Source organism: Nilaparvata lugens, chromosome 1 (assembly GCF_014356525.2).
Source record: "Nilaparvata lugens isolate BPH chromosome 1, ASM1435652v1, whole genome shotgun sequence".
In the NCBI taxonomy this organism is placed as follows: domain Eukaryota; kingdom Metazoa; phylum Arthropoda; class Insecta; order Hemiptera; family Delphacidae; genus Nilaparvata; species Nilaparvata lugens.
In genome coordinates this window covers 67,480,426-67,496,793 of record NC_052504.1, presented here as the reverse complement: position 1 = coordinate 67,496,793, position 16,368 = coordinate 67,480,426, and the positions used below count along the sequence as shown (strand labels likewise).

The following is a 16,368-nucleotide window of genomic DNA, read 5'->3' as shown; positions in this document are numbered from 1 at the left end:
GTGTGGGCGTGAACCACATATGGCTGGACTCGATTATCTGACCTACGACTTGTTTGCGATATAAAAAACCTTAAGACTGCAACATCAAATGTTTGTAAAAACTTTTGCATACTTTTGTTTTTGTGGTCCAATACTAGAGTCTGCTATCACATTGCCTCAAGCCCCGTTCCCACGACCCGTGACTTGCCAAGTGACTGGCCTTGATCTGCCGCTTGTTGAGTAACACGTTGTGAGAACACTGCATCAGTTGCTTTTCGACCTAGCTCGAGGTGGCTCGACCGAGCCACGCGCCGCCACGAGCCGTTCCCGACTTTTGTCGGTAAACTCATGAAACATCAAAGGCGCAAGCTCGAGCAGATGCGAGCCTCACATCGGCTTGTGTACCCGTTCTCACGGCCTGTCATTCGCCGAGCCGAGCGCATGTCGAACGCATGTCCTTTTGTACTGTGTTGTTGTTGAGTTCGGTTGGTGGTTTTTAACTAGTTAAAAATGGAGTGGACCAATGAAATAGTGATAGAGTTTTTAGATTTATACGAGCAGGAACCGATCATATGGAATCCCATCAATGAAGAACATAAAGATAGGAACAAAGTGTATGATGCTTGGAAATGGATTCAATCAAATTTCTCGATAGAATGCTCATTAAAGGAACTGAAAAAGAAAAAAGAGAACCTAATGGCGACCTATAGGAAACTCTCTGCAAAGGTGAAAAAGTGTTAATTTATGTTTGTTTAATTCAATGTAACGTAACGTTATTCAACCTAACCTAATCGTTCAGGTGTCATGTCAGGGACTAACACCAGCAGGGCACACGGGAGAGAAAAGGACAGAGTCATGTGATGTATATAGTTCGACATATATTTAAAAAAAAAACATATTCACATAAAAACATCTATTCAAAGATATTTATCTAATGGAAATATCTGTAATTTTAATTATATTATACATATTACAATCAACATTTTGTATGGACTCTACTTAAGTTTCTTAACATTTTCTCCTCTGTTAAATAGTTATGTTTTACTGCAAATTATGGTGTATTACAATACTTTTACAATACAACGGAGTTGCCAATACAACTTGTAATAGATTGAACTATTCAATTATATCATTGACCAAAACATATATGTAACAAATTGTTCACATGAATATTCACTTCTTTTACACTCTGTGTCACCAGGATCAATACCGCTAGTGTGTATGCTTGACATCCAGTCTTGAGTCTAGCTGTATTTGTTTTGCCAAGCTAACCTCCCACTTGTTGTGAAGTACTCAGCAAAGCACGCGCAAATAGCCTTGGCTACTGCCCCTGGTTTTCTAGGAGCCCCTTGTAATGGCAAGAAAGATGTCATTCCATCTTGGTCATTTCTCCAAGATCCTCCGGCAAATGTACCGTATACTTCAACATCAAACGTACCTGGGGGAGTATACCGTGATCTTGAAACATTATTCTTCCTAAGGAAATTATGTAACAGTGCGCAAGTTAAAGTAACATTGGTTACTTTGTCGGGTTCTAAAGTCATGGGCTTTCTAAATACTCTGAAAACCGAACACATAATTCCGAACACGTTTTCAACAACACGTCGAGCACGACAATGACGGTAGTTGAAAACTCTGCCTGCACTATCCTGGTCCCAGGATATGGCTTCATCATGTTACAACTTAAGGCAAATGCTGAATTGCCTAAGAACACACAAGGCAAAACTTTATCTGATGATGGTAGTTTCCTATTGGATGGAAGATTAGGCCTAAGCTCCCCATTTTGTAATTTACTGTATAAGGATGAATTGTAGTAAACTCCACCATCACTTATTCGACCTTGACATCCAATGTCTACATACGTAAAACAGTAATCTGCATCTACTAACCCCAATAACACAACACTAAAATGAGATTTGTAGTTAAAAAACTCAGATCCTGTATTAGGTGGGCTTTGTATAACGACATGTTTTCCGTCTATCGCCCCAAGCAGTTAGGAAAGTTCCATTGCAGTTCGAACTGTCGAGCGATTTCTAGCCACTGATGCTCCTCCTTAGGCAACTGAAAAAGATAAAATAATTTCATGGTAATATTTGTGGAACAAATATAATTTCATTTTTAAAGCTCACACAATTATTTCTTACTAGCTGACCAGCGCAGGCTTCGCCCTGCGTGACATTTTGAAATAGGTAAACCCTTAGTTACTTCTTACACGTAAATCTGCACTCGCACTCCAAACTTTCACATTTATAATATTAGTAAGATTATAACACACTAAACAACACAATATAATAACAATAAAATAAAATAACACACAATAACACAATGTACAACAAGTCTCCCATTACATTGGTACCATTTATTTTGTTTTAGATTCCGGATAATACACAAGATCATCCACAAGATATGGAGGATGATAACACTGAATTCGACAATACAGGGGAAACAGAAAATAATGCAATTGATCAAGCTAATTCATCGAACCCAACAGCAGCTGCCAACACTATAAATACTGAAAGTATAAGACTTCCTAATTTAAAGAATGGTGGACCACCACTTGCTAAAAAAAGAAAATCGATAGAGGTAGCACAAGTTCAGAAACGAATGGATGACTCTTATGGCTTCTTGAAACAGGTCGCAAATAAACCAAAATCAACAAAGGACGAAAGTGAATTATTTTGTGATCTGTTATGTGTGAAGTTGCGAGCTCTAGACGAAGACACCCGGGCAAATGCAATGCATGACATAAACAACTTGATGTTCAACTACAGGAAACCCATCAATCCGCAAATAAGTTATATGAATCAGTATCAACACCACAGCCCTGGCAGTAGCTCCGTCTCCCCTGCTCCGTCTGCTTCCTATACAAGTGGTACTGCATCCATGGGCGTTTGTGAAGTAAACCAACTACAGGATGTTACTCCCCAAACTACAACAGAGCTACAGGACGATACTCCCCAAAAAATAGCAGGGCTATTTTCAAATTTCCCAAATCATAGTTCACAGGATTTTCATTAGTTAAGCTTATCAATCTTATCCAAGTATAAAATAATCTCCTGAACATTAATTTAAAACCTGTTTATAATACTGTTTATAATAGACAGTTTAAAATTTGGCTGTTCTGGTAATCTTTAAGTACAGCACGAGAGGTACATTTATTTTTATTAGTATAATAATAACAATCATCTGCGCTTTTTCTCCATTAACAGTAAGATTGTAATATGGACAACATGTTTCTTGTTTGTTTAATTAAAGATTATAAAAAAATTACCTGTATTTCGTCTTTTAGTTCTTCTATTAAAGCCTTGCACACTTCGTCAACACATTTTGATACGGTTTGTTTTGAAATCTTAAATAAGAATGATAAACTACCACAGCTGTCTCCACTGGCAAAAAATCTTAAAGCTACAGCCAATCTCTCTTGAGCAGGTATACTTTTCTGCATGTTTGTATCTTTTTTGATTAATGTTTGTGCAATTCTACTAAGTAAACTTTCAAAATCAGTAGCATCCATCTGACAAAAGTTATGAAATCTTCCGGATGGTTCTTTTTTTAAGTCAACCAGCATGTCAGTAGCATTGTACCTGTAACAAACATATTATTTGTAAGAACGAAAATTATTGTCGTTTTTGGTGGTTCAGCACGACAAAAGAAAGAGTTCTATTATTTTTTCCTTGTATGTGTATGTCCATAAAACAATACATATATATATATATTTAGTGAGTTGGTGGCGCAGACGGTAGCGCGGTGGACTTGAAATCCAAGGTAGCGATATCGTGGGTTTGAATCCCCGTGCCGCCGCATACTTTTGTCAATAGTTTTTTATGTACATACCTTTTTCGGCTTTTATTATAGGAATCCACCCACCAACGCTTTTTTCGTCTCATTCGTCTTTTCAAATATTCTCCAGTGCAGACTACATAGTACACTGCAGCGCAAGCTATTAATTCGTTATCATCATTCCACATATTTCTACACTTCACAAAACCTACATCAACTGGTTTACATCAAACTCGAGAAGTCACAACAGTTCTTTGCTTCAACAATTCTTTTCTTCAACAGTTCTTTGCACAACAGTTCTAAACAACAACTAGACACTGACCCAGAGACCACGGTGCTCGCGTACGTCCGAACGGGCTTGAGGTACGACGTGCCGCCCCAAGTCCCACCGAGTCACCCCGCGCCGTGAGAACTGTTGGCTCGCAATTCCAGAGACTTCTCGTCGATCTGTGGCAGATCCAAGGACGTCTGTGACTTGGCAAGTCACACGTCGTAAGAACGAGGCTTTACAGACATCTAGGAACTCTCCACCCAGTCACAATAGTCAAAATATTTTTCCTTCACCAGTGTTGTTTCTGTGGGAGTGATAGCTCACAGTTATAACAAATTAGAGTCATACTTGGAATCTACAAAATTCCATAGTGGTATATTTTATTAAATATACTTCCTTATGAAAGTTTAGTACTGACATGTAGGATAGGCTCTATTTAATCTTTATCTTCCTTGTATTATTTAGGAAATTTATTTACCCAATTTTCTTTTTCTCTTATTTGTATTTTTTAGAGAACTTATTTACCCATTATCCATCTTGATTGTCTTTGTATTGTAATCTTGAAATGGTTTGTACTTATTATACAGTCTTCAAGTTCTGAAATTATTTAAAAAATAAATGGTTCAATTTAGAACATGCTGAAATTTAATCTTATGTATAAATTCTTTTGTTATAATAATAAAACTTCAAAATTTGAAAGTATTAATGAATTGTGTCGCCATAAATATGAGATGTTCAATATAAATGAAAGTTAACTTGAATAATAATGTTTTCATTAAATAAAAACATCTTGTCTGCCGTGCTACCAATTTCTCCTAAATAGGTTGGATAGCATTTCTCACCTATTAACCTAAGGAAAGTTATCGGCTCCAAAATAGTAGATTCTTGATAAACTATGAATGGATCTATTGCTTATGAATGAGAAATCCAGTTTTCAGAGCAAACCAACTTATAATCTTCAGAAGAATTTTGGCAATATTAAAGAACAACACTTAAACATAATATAGCATCATTACAAGCTAAAATACTTATCCAGTTTATATAGTTGAAAACAATGGCTATAGGCTTGTAAACACAAGAAACAATTAATTATAGACAAAATTAGAACACTATAAACTGTTCAAAACTCAATTAAAACATTAAAAATTTCAATTAAACAGAAAAATATTCAGAGAGCACAAAACACTTTTCAATAGCCAGCCACCATTTTTAGAGAAGAAGAAAAAGTACAGAGCAAACCAACTTCAAACAGTGATGACTTCATGAACACGTCACCAAAAAATTATAAATTACAAGTCTAGAATTTACATTTTACATTTGTTCTCAATAAAACTTTATTTCGAAACTGTTATTTTAAATTAATATATCCTCTATATGATCTGTTAATTCTGTTAACTCTGTTTACTCTGTTTCGGTGATACCATGGAATATGCAACACAATTATTTACGATAAATTCTCAGTTAAAAAGTTGTCCGTATATCGATTACTATCAAGTTTTATAGATCTCGAATTGAAGATTCGATTCCAATCAAGAAAAAATGTAATTTTACAAATACCCCCCTCTTGACATAAAAAATTTTACTGTTTGAGAATTTAATGAAGAAAAATTACATTGAAACAAATTGTTGAAATTAAATTCGAGAACAGTAACAATTTTTCTATAAAAACATTACATGTCATCCTATAATATTGAAAATTATTATAAAAATTCATCAATAGCATTTGTTATATATTTCTAGACAATATTTCAAAGTATAGAATATCAAAATTACTTTTGATTTAGCTTTATAATTCAAAGGAAAATATCTCAATGGAAAGTTTTATATATATAAAGAATGTTTTTGAAATTGCACATAAATTTAATAGATAGAAAAATTCAATTTTTTATTGCATGAAAATTTAGTATGTTGAACAAAAAAAATTATTATTATTATTTTTTTTTAATGAATTGATGAATTGTTACATTTAATTTTCACATAAAATTTCAATAAATCAAAAAATGTTCATTTCTTTCACTATTGACGCAGTTGATTTTATCGATGCAAAATTTTGGAAAACAGTCCGTTAAGGCACTCAGTGTGAATTTCAGTTAAGTGTGACTCCAGTGTGATGACATCAGTGTTGGGCTGATCTGGATGCACGTAGTGTTGGGCTGATACTTGTAGTCGACTGATGCATACCAAACTTGATACAGGTGACATCTCAGTTAGCATTGCCTCATGCTTGTAGTAGACGGCTGCATACCAAACTCGATACAGAGTCACGTAAATTTTGTATCATATTTGTAATTATACAATGTACATTTCAGGCTTGAAATGACAATGTAATTTGTTTTTTGGAAAAGAGATAGACGCTGCATACAGGATTAACTTAGGTGAGGATTAATTTAGGTAAGGTTTGGTTTTTGATATTTTCAGCTTTCAAGGTTTAGAGTTCTGCATACAGGAATAATTTAGGAGAGGATTTTTTGAATCAATTTCTTTCATGATACTGTGACTGTTATTCTGAATTCAAAGTTGTGAATGTGAACATGGATGGCAATTACCTCCAGGTAATGTGGTAGTGTTGAGTTACATGGTCAGCAATAGGCGTTGGCATTGTCATAGGCATTGGCATCAACATTGGCGCAGGCATTGGCATCGGCGCAGACATGCGTAAACGTCAATGTAGATATTGGCATCGGCACAGGCATCGGCATAGACATCAACGTAGATATTGGCATTGGTGTAGACATCAGAGCAGATATTGGCATTGATATTGGCATAGGCATCAGCATAGATATTGGCATAGTTATTAGTGTAGATATTGGCGTTGGTATTGGTGTAGGCATCAGCGTAGATATTGGTATAGATATTCAATTGATGAGTCACACTAGTTCGAAAATCACCCAAATGTTCTTAACACTCTTCATGGCGTTCACTTGTTGCTGATTTCAAGATTCACATGATAATTATTTCAATGTTAATGTCCACGCTGTACCTGTTATCTTAAAATGCTTATAAACTAAAAGAAAATTTTGATTAGGCTACCAATACAATCTAATACACATGAAAATTATTTCTAAGTATATAATCAATATAAAAATGAAATTTGTTAACATCTTATTATACAATCAGCAATACATAAATTATTAAATTTGGAGATATCAATTACAAAATTTTAATAGAAAAAATAATTTCATTTCCATTTATTCATTGTTCAAATATTTTATGAAAAGCAAATTATTCAATATTATTAATCATCGTTTGTTGGATACTATAGTTTATTTTGACTTTTCAATGTTCTAAACACAAACTATATTTCATGACAAAACTTTACTATCAATCATTAAACAAGAAATCATTCAAAACATCAATAATATTTTGCTTCAAAGGCAATCAATATTCATCATCTGCATCTATGGCAATCAACATTATTAATCATTATTTTGCATCTATGGCAATCAACATAAGTAATCAACACAGAAAATATTATCTCATTACTGCCTCTCTAAGTCATAACCTTCTGGTCATTTCTTCTTTGGGCAATAATGGTTTTCCATCTCAAAAACAATCACATACCAGCAAAATTCTAATCAACACAAACCCCACTAAAAATTCTACATACACTCCAGCATCCATTTCAAACGATAATCAATCATATCAAAGTTTATAGAACAGTTTTTAAAATTTAGAAAAAGACATCAATTACAAAAACTTTAGAGAAATTTTAATCCTTAACTCATTTCAATTAATAATATGACAAAACGTTTTTATTTAATGAAAACATTATTATTCAAGTTAACTTTCATTTATATTGAACATCTCATATATATGGCGACACAATTCATCAATACTTTAAAATTTTAAGGTTTATTTATTATAACAAAAGAATTTATACATAAGATTAAATTTCAGCATGTTCTAAATTGTACCATTTATTTTTTAAATAAATTCAGAATTTGAAGACTGTATAATAAGAACAAACATTTCAAGATTACAATACAAAGACGATCAAGATAATGGATGATGGGTAAATAAGTTCCCTAAAAAATACAAATAAGAGAAAAAGAAAAATTGAGTAAATAAATTTCCTAAATAATACAAGGAAGATAAAGATTAATTAGAGCCTATCCTACATGTCAGTTCTAAACTTTCATAAGGAAGTATATTTAATAAAATATACTACTATGGAATCTTGTAGATTCCAAGTATGACTCTAATTTGTTATAATTACTGTGAGCTATCACTCCCACAAAACAACTGGTGAAGGAAAAAAAATATTTTGACTATTGTGACTGGGTGGAGAGTTCCTAGATGTCTGTAAGGCAATGTGATAGCAGACTCTAGTATCGGACCACAAAAACAAAAGTATGCAAAAGTTTTTACAAACATTTGATGTTGCAGTCTTAAGGTTTTTATATCGCAAACAAGTAGGTCAGATAATCGAGTCCAGCCATATGTGGTTCACGTCCACACCTCTAAAAGAATCACACCTACTTGTCTACCAAAAATCCAAAGTATTGGACAGAAAAAAAAATATAAAATGCAAAATGGGTTAAAAGCCCAGAAGAAAACTATAACCTAATTACATATGGCTTATGGGCACGATATGCAATGAAAGATGAGAAAATGGGACATAAATTTGCTCTGAAAAACCTAATTACCTAATATAATACCTGAAAAAAATGAACATAATTAAAATATGTAATACATGATGAAAAAATATACCGCAAGCAAACAATTATTTACACTACAATGGATAGATTTTAGAAAAGTTAAGTTTATCAACAATTTAAAGATTAGGAAAATAAGCTACTGTTTTAACTTCCAAAATTATTTCAGAAAATAAAATACAAATTTAAATGGCTATGGACAAGATTGGTTAAGATATCCATCATAGAAGAATTTTACTGAACATTACACAAAGACAGGAAAGAATCGAAATTTGAAACGATTAAGGGCCAAGAAAAATAGGCTACAGGAAAGAAAAAAGATACAATTATGGACTCTTACCATACATAGTATTTACGGTCATTGCTATTCTGAATCCCGGCATGACACAGGATTCCTAATCATTGTGTGCTGGGGAATACCCTTTCATCATGTGATTCACAGTCATCATCTTGTAAGTAAGCAACTTGAAACAACCTTTGAATACTAACACATCAATGGTGACTTTGTGCTTTGTTTTCTTCAAGAACATGATTTTATTCATGGGTTCATTTGTTTCAACAAAGCCATTTTGCTTACAAAAGTTAGTCATGTTCACTAGATAATGCTTTGCATACACCTTTTCAATTTTTAGTTGAAAGTTGAATTCATCAACTTGATTCAAAGCAAGATTCATTTTGTTTACATTGTTCCTAACCTCTGCAGAAACCTGTCTCATGTAAACATTCACTTGATTTACTGGTTTCCTAACCTTCAATTTGGCAATACTACTTTCTTTAATGTTGACTTTCAATAAAGACAACTCCCTACCTACTTCATTACTCAATTCTACTATCTCACTAGGATTTACTTTTTCAATAACAGTAACTAGGCCTACATTATCTAAAACTTGAAATAATTGATCTTGTATCTCAACACTACTATCATCCTGCTTCAATTTGCTTTCATCTTCATGATTATCAATCAATGTTTCATGTGTATCTTTTAATAGAAGGGTTATACTAACCTGCTCTAGTCTTATGCTAGCAAATTCTTGCTTCATCTCATCAAACCTAGCACTTTGATCTTGTTTCAAATTATCAATCTTAGCATTTTGCTTATCAAACAGTTGTGTTAAGGCAGCTATTAACTCATCATCATTTTTAATATTTTTCATATTGTATGCCATTTTGCTAGTCTGCACAGATAATATATTCATTAGGACTTGATCTCTCTTGAACCGATTTCCCACTCAGCAGCATCTCATTCATAACCTATCAAGACATCAGCCTACACATAATTTCTATAACCAGGGATTTCATGGTGTACCATTTGGGACATATTTATTTTGTAATTTGGTCCCACCACAGGGGTAACATTTGCCATGCTACCAATTTCTCCTAAATAGGTTGGATAGCATTTCTCACCTATTAACCTAAGGAAAGTTATCGGCTCCAAAATAGTAGATTCTTGATAAACTATGAATGGATCTATTGCTTATGAATGAGAAATCCAGTTTTCAGAGCAAACCAACTTATAATCTTCAGAAGAATTTTGGCAATATTAAAGAACAACACTTAAACATAATATAGCATCATTACAAGCTAAAATACTTATCCAGTTTATATAGTTGAAAACAATGGCTATAGGCTTGTAAACACAAGAAACAATTAATTATAGACAAAATTAGAACACTATAAACTGTTCAAAACTCAATTTAAAACATTAAAAATTTCAATTAAACAGAAAAATATTCAGAGAGCACAAAACACTTTTCAATAGCCAGCCACCATTTTTTAGAGAAGAAGAAAAAGTACAGAGCAAACCAACTTCAAACAGTGATGACTTCATGAACACGTCACCAAAAAATTATAAATTACAAGTCTAGAATTTACATTTTACATTTGTTCTCAATAAAACTTTATTTCGAAACTGTTATTTTAAATTAATATATCCTCTATATGATCTGTTAATTCTGTTAACTCTGTTTACTCTGTTTCGGTGATACCATGGAATATGCAACACAATTATTTACGATAAATTCTCAGTTAAAAAGTTGTCCGTATATCGATTACTCTGATATTTACTATCAAGTTTTATAGATCTCGAATTGAAGATTCGAGTCCAATTGAGAAAAAATGTAATATCACACTTGTCATATTATTAATTGAAATGAGTTAAAGGTTAAAATTTCTCTAAAGTTTTTGTAATTGATGTCTTTTTCTAAATTAAAAAAAAACTGTTTGTTCTATAAATTTTGATATGATTGATTATCGTTTGAAATGGATGCTGGAGTGTATGTAGAATTTTTAGTGGGGTTTGTTGATTAGAATTTTCCTGGTATGTGATTGTTTTTTGAGATGGAAACCCATTATTGCCTAAAGAAGGAATAACAGAGGTTATGACTTAGAGAGGCAGTAATGAGATAATATTTTTTGTGTTGATTACTTATGTTGATTGCCATAGATGCAGATGATTACTTATGAATATTGATTGCCTTTGAAGCAAAATATTATTGATGTTTTGAATGATTTCTTGTTTAATGTTTGATAGTAAAGTTTTGTCATGAAATGTAGTTTGTGTTTAGAACATTGAAAAGTCGAAATAAACTATAGAATTCAACAAACGATGATTAATAATATTGAATATTTTGCTTTTTATACAATATTTGAACAAAAAATCAGAATGAAAATTTATAAATTTGTCTACATAAATAATTTTGAAACCCTGAATGATAAATCATAAATGTGAAATGCTATAATTGAAATGTTATACTAAATGATAATGAAATGCAGATATATTATGAAATGATTGTGAAATAGAAGACCAATTGTCTGAAATTATTGAAATATGTATTGAAATTATTTTTGTTGTGATGATCTGATGTTTTTTACAATTTTGATAATTATACAGAATGTTATGAAATTTATGTAACATGTATTTGTTTATGTTCTAAATTTTGAAGAATGGATTGAATTTTGTTATTTGAACAGTGAATAAATGGAAATGAAATTATTTTTATTAAAATTTTGTAATTGATATCTCTATAGAGTTTGGGGAAATTTCACAATTTATGTATTGCTGACTGTATAATAAGATGTTAACAATAAATTTCATTTTTTATATTGATTATATACTTGGAAATAATTCTCATGTGTATTAGATTGTATTGGTAGCCTAATCAAAATTTTCTTTTTAGTTTATAAGCATTTTAAAATAACAGGTACAGCATGGACATTAACATCAAAATAATTATCACGTAAATCTCGAAATCAACAACAAGTGAATGCCATGAAGAGTGTTAAGAACATTTGGGTGATTTTCGAACTAGTGTGACTCATTAATTGAATATCTACACCAATATCTACGCTGATGCCTACACCAATGCCAACGCCAATATCTACGCCAATATCTACACCAATAACTACGCCGATATCTACACTGATGTCTACACCAATGTCTGCGCCAATGTCGAAGCCAATGCCTACCACAATGCCGATGCCAATGCCTGCGCCAATGTTGATGCCAATGCCTACGACAATGCCAACGCCAATGCCGACACCAATGCATACGCCAATGACAATGCCAATGCCTATTGCTGACCATGTAACTCAAACTTCAACACTACCACATTACCTGGAGGTAATTGCCATCCATGTTCACGTCGCAACTTTGAATTCAGAATAACAGTCACAGTATCATGAGAGAAATTGATTCAAGAAAATCCTCTCCTAAATTATTCCTGTATGCAGAACTCTAAACCTTGAAAGCTGAAAATATCAAAAAACCAAAACTTACCTAAATTAATCCTCACCTAAGTTAATCCTGTATGCAGCGTCTATCTCTTTTCCAAAAAACAAATTACATTGTCATTTCAAGCCTGAAATGTACATTGTATAATTAAATGATACAAAATTTATGTGACTCTGTATCGAGTTTGGTATGCAGCCGTCTACTACAAGCATGAGGCAATGCTAACTGAGATGTCACCTGTATTGAGTTTGGTATGCAGCCGTCTACTACAAGCATGAGGCAATGCTAACTGAGATGTCACCTGTATTGAGTTTGGTATGCAGCCATCTACTACAAGCATGAGGCAATGCTAACTGAGATGTCACCTGTATCCAGTTTGGTATGCATCAGTCGACTACAAGTATCAGCCAACACTACGAGTATTTGGATCAGCCCAACACTGATGTCATCACACTGGAGTCACACTTAACTGAAATTCATACTGAGTGCCTTAACAGACTGTTTTCCAAAATTTGCATCGATAAAATCAACCGCGTCAATAGTGAAAGAAATGAACATTTTTTGATTTATTGAAATTTTATGTGAAAATTAAATGTAACAATTCATCAATTCATTAAAAAAATTTTTTTTTGTTCAACATACTAAATTTTCATGCAATAAAAAATTGAATTTTTCTATCTATTAAATTTATGTGCAATTTCAAAAACTATTCTTTATATATATTAACTTTCTGTCGAGATATTTTCCTTAAATTATAAAGCTAAATCAAAAGTAATTTTGATATTCTATACTTTGAAATATTGTTTGGAAATGTATAACAAATGTTATTGATGAATTTTTATAATAATTTTCAATATTATAGGATGACATGTAATGTTTTTATAGAAAAAATTGTTACTGTTCTCGAATTTAATTTCAACAATTTGTTTCAATGTAATTTTTCTTCTTTAAATTCTCAAACAGTAAAATTTTTTTTGTCAAGAGGGGGGTATTTGTAAAATTACATTTTTTCTTGATTAAAATCGAATCTTCAATTCGAGATCTATAAAACTTGATAGTAAATATCAGAGTAATCGATAGGCGGACAACTTTTAACTGAGAATTTATCATAAATAATTGTGTTGCACATTCCATGGTATCACCGAAACAGAGTTAACAGAATTAACATATCATTATAAATAGCATAGAGGATAAATAAATTTAGAATAACAGTTTCGAAATAAAGTTTTATTGAGAACAAATGTAAAATGTAAATTCTAAACTTGTAATTTATAATTTTTTGGAATTTAATATTGATGATGTGTTCATAGCGGCGTCACTGTTTTTGGCTTCATCTAAAATGCTATCTTTGTAGCCCTTCTCTAAAAAATGGTGGCTGGCTATGGAAAGTGTTTTGTGCTCTCTGAATATTTTTCTGTTTATTTGAAATTTATAATGTTTTAATTTGAGATTTGAACAGTTTTATGGTGTTCTAATTTTGTATAATTTGATTTGTGTGTCTACAAGCCTATAGCCATTGTTTTCAACTATATAAATGGATAAGTATTTTAGCTTGTAATGATGCTATATGTTTAAGTGTTGTAAGGTATTGTTTTGTGGATTTGTGTTGTATATTGCCAAAATTCTTATGAAGATTATAAGTTGATTTGCTCTGAAAACTGGATTTCCTATTCATTAGCAATAGATCCATTCATAGTTTATCAAGAATTTACCATTTTGGAGCCAATAACTTTCTTTAGGTTAATAGGTGAAAAATGCTATTCAACCTATTTAGGATAAATTGGTAGCACAGCAAATGGTACGCCCTGGTGTGGGACCAAAACTTCAAAATATATCCCTGGTTATAAAAAAATATTGGTAGGATAGATATCTTGATAGATTGTGAATGGGAGATGCTGCTGAGTGGGAAATCAGTTCGAGAAAGTTCAGGTTCTAATGAGTAAATATTTTGTATGCAGTAGCAAGATGGAGAACAATAAAAATAATGAAGTTTTATTCAGTGAAAACATTCAAAACTTAGATGAAGAATCTCAAGATTTAGACCTAACTTGCATGAAAAAATTGGACTTCTCTTATGTATCCAAATTGAGAATTCAAATCTACAATATAAAATGCAAGCACACCCATGAAACTCATGGTTGGTTCTAAATTTTATCCTATAGGAGCTCAGTTGCCTTAAATATTTATCTTCATGCAACTCCTGTTTTCTATCTTAGAACTACCGAGATCGTGAATATGAGGAGAATATCTTCAATCTCTTGATGTTTTCAAGTGATTGAATTGTACCGTGCGTCCAAGTGAACTATGAATGAAAATGATAAAATCAACAGAATTTTTTGCGTTTCAAGTTTTATCAACATGGTCAAATTTGATTAGCAGATTCAGCCACAAAGTTTCTTCTAAAAGGTCATGAATATTATTTCAAAATCGATTTACGATTTTAGTTTTGCTCTTTACTGCTTTACTTATAATTTTGTATTATATCAAGCAAAGGAAATACATTTACGACAAAAATACACATAACTTAGGCGGGTGCATACCAACTGACCCAATTCCCATTTGACCCAACCTACCACTTGACCCAATTTTTTAAATCGAGAAAAGCTGCGAAACCACTTGACCCAATAGACATCTGACCCAATATACCATTTGCCCCAATATTATAAACATCACAAAACCATCTGACCCAATTGACATCTGACCCAACCTACCACTAGACCCAACTACTGTGCTGCGCTCTCGTGGCATAGTTTATTGTGCGCAAAACATCAATGCCTTCTTGATGAGTGGTACTCCTTCGGCAGCCATGACAGTTGACATTCCGATATTTTCTGGTAGATGTCAGGACGGTCAAGACTAACCTACTTATGTGGTGACATTTGGTACAACATTTTCAGTATTGTTTTCAAAAGCGGGAATCATAATTATTTTCAAAGTTGACTGCTTGAACTGTATTTCAGAATTATTGAACTGCCTTGATGGAATTAGAAAATGCCTTGATGGAAAATTAAATGTATTAATTATTATTTGAAGCTACAGTAGTTTAAAATATTGGAAATTTCAGTTCACGAGAAACACTTGATGATGTCTTGTTTAAAGATTAAAATATGGTAGGTAGAATACTAATAAAAATCAACAATATATACTCTTGTGAAAATAGAGTAGTATCTATTATGTTTCAATCTCTGCTATGTGAATTAGTAAACATTGAAATAGAATCTATCCATTCTAGAGCTAGAATATAAAATAATAATGAATAAAATGGCAATGTCGTTTCATTTATTCACCCATTAATCACCATGATCCTGAATTTGACCTTGGATCAAATTCAGTGAAATAGGCATAGTCTGTCCAAGCAAAGAAGACCCTCTGGAAAGATGGGAAATTGACTCAAGCTCGGTCAATATTGGTTCAAAAATTATCAATTTGACCTAAAATTGTAGGAAACAATTTGATCCACTATTAAGACCACATTTATAATGGAAGTTTGATCTCATTTGCTATGTATCTTCCATAATATAACAACAAATAAATGGCCAACAATGGTCAATAGTAAATTTATTAATAATCATTACAAAGTAAAGTTTTATTTATCAGCAATGATGTGCAGATCTATGTTAGTCTGGTAGGGTATCTAACAAGAATGAGAAAAATAAGAGTTTCATGAGCTGAACCTTGTTCAGTTGACAATATGATCTTACAGCTGAAATCGTAAGTATATTCATTAGTCTATATTGTATCACTCCGGACTTGGCAATTTGTATTGAGACAGCTAGGCTGCTTTCATATTGTTGTATTTTGTTGTTTTGTTGCATGTATTAATGTATTAAGCCTCATGTTTTGAATTTTGTCCCTACATATGTTTATTATAATCTTGAATATTGGGCATATGATATTATAAAGATGAATTTGAAAACATGAGGCTTAATAATGCAACAAAACGACAAAATACA

The 16,368-nt window shown here is 32.2% G+C and overlaps 1 protein-coding gene across 2 annotated transcripts in view; it reads right to left on the bottom strand.

The window, feature by feature from the left end:
* Window positions 1–843: 843 nt before the first annotated feature.
* LOC120354190 (protein ANTAGONIST OF LIKE HETEROCHROMATIN PROTEIN 1-like) overlaps window positions 844–16,368 on the bottom strand; it is a 19,776-nt gene continuing 4,251 nt past the window's right edge. Inside the window, exons 1-3 of one of the 2 annotated variants that reach the window (XM_039440740.1) lie at window positions 3,814–4,383; window positions 3,251–3,563; window positions 844–2,040 (exon numbers count right to left, since the gene is read on the bottom strand). In XM_039440740.1, the coding sequence (XP_039296674.1) occupies window positions 1,957–2,040; window positions 3,251–3,563; window positions 3,814–3,947 (531 nt within the window). In that variant the 5' untranslated portion in view covers window positions 3,948–4,383 and the 3' untranslated portion in view covers window positions 844–1,956. Of the gene's footprint in view, window positions 2,041–3,250; window positions 3,564–3,813; window positions 4,384–16,368 lie in introns of those variants that run through there. The other variant, XM_039440750.1, reaches the window with a different exon arrangement.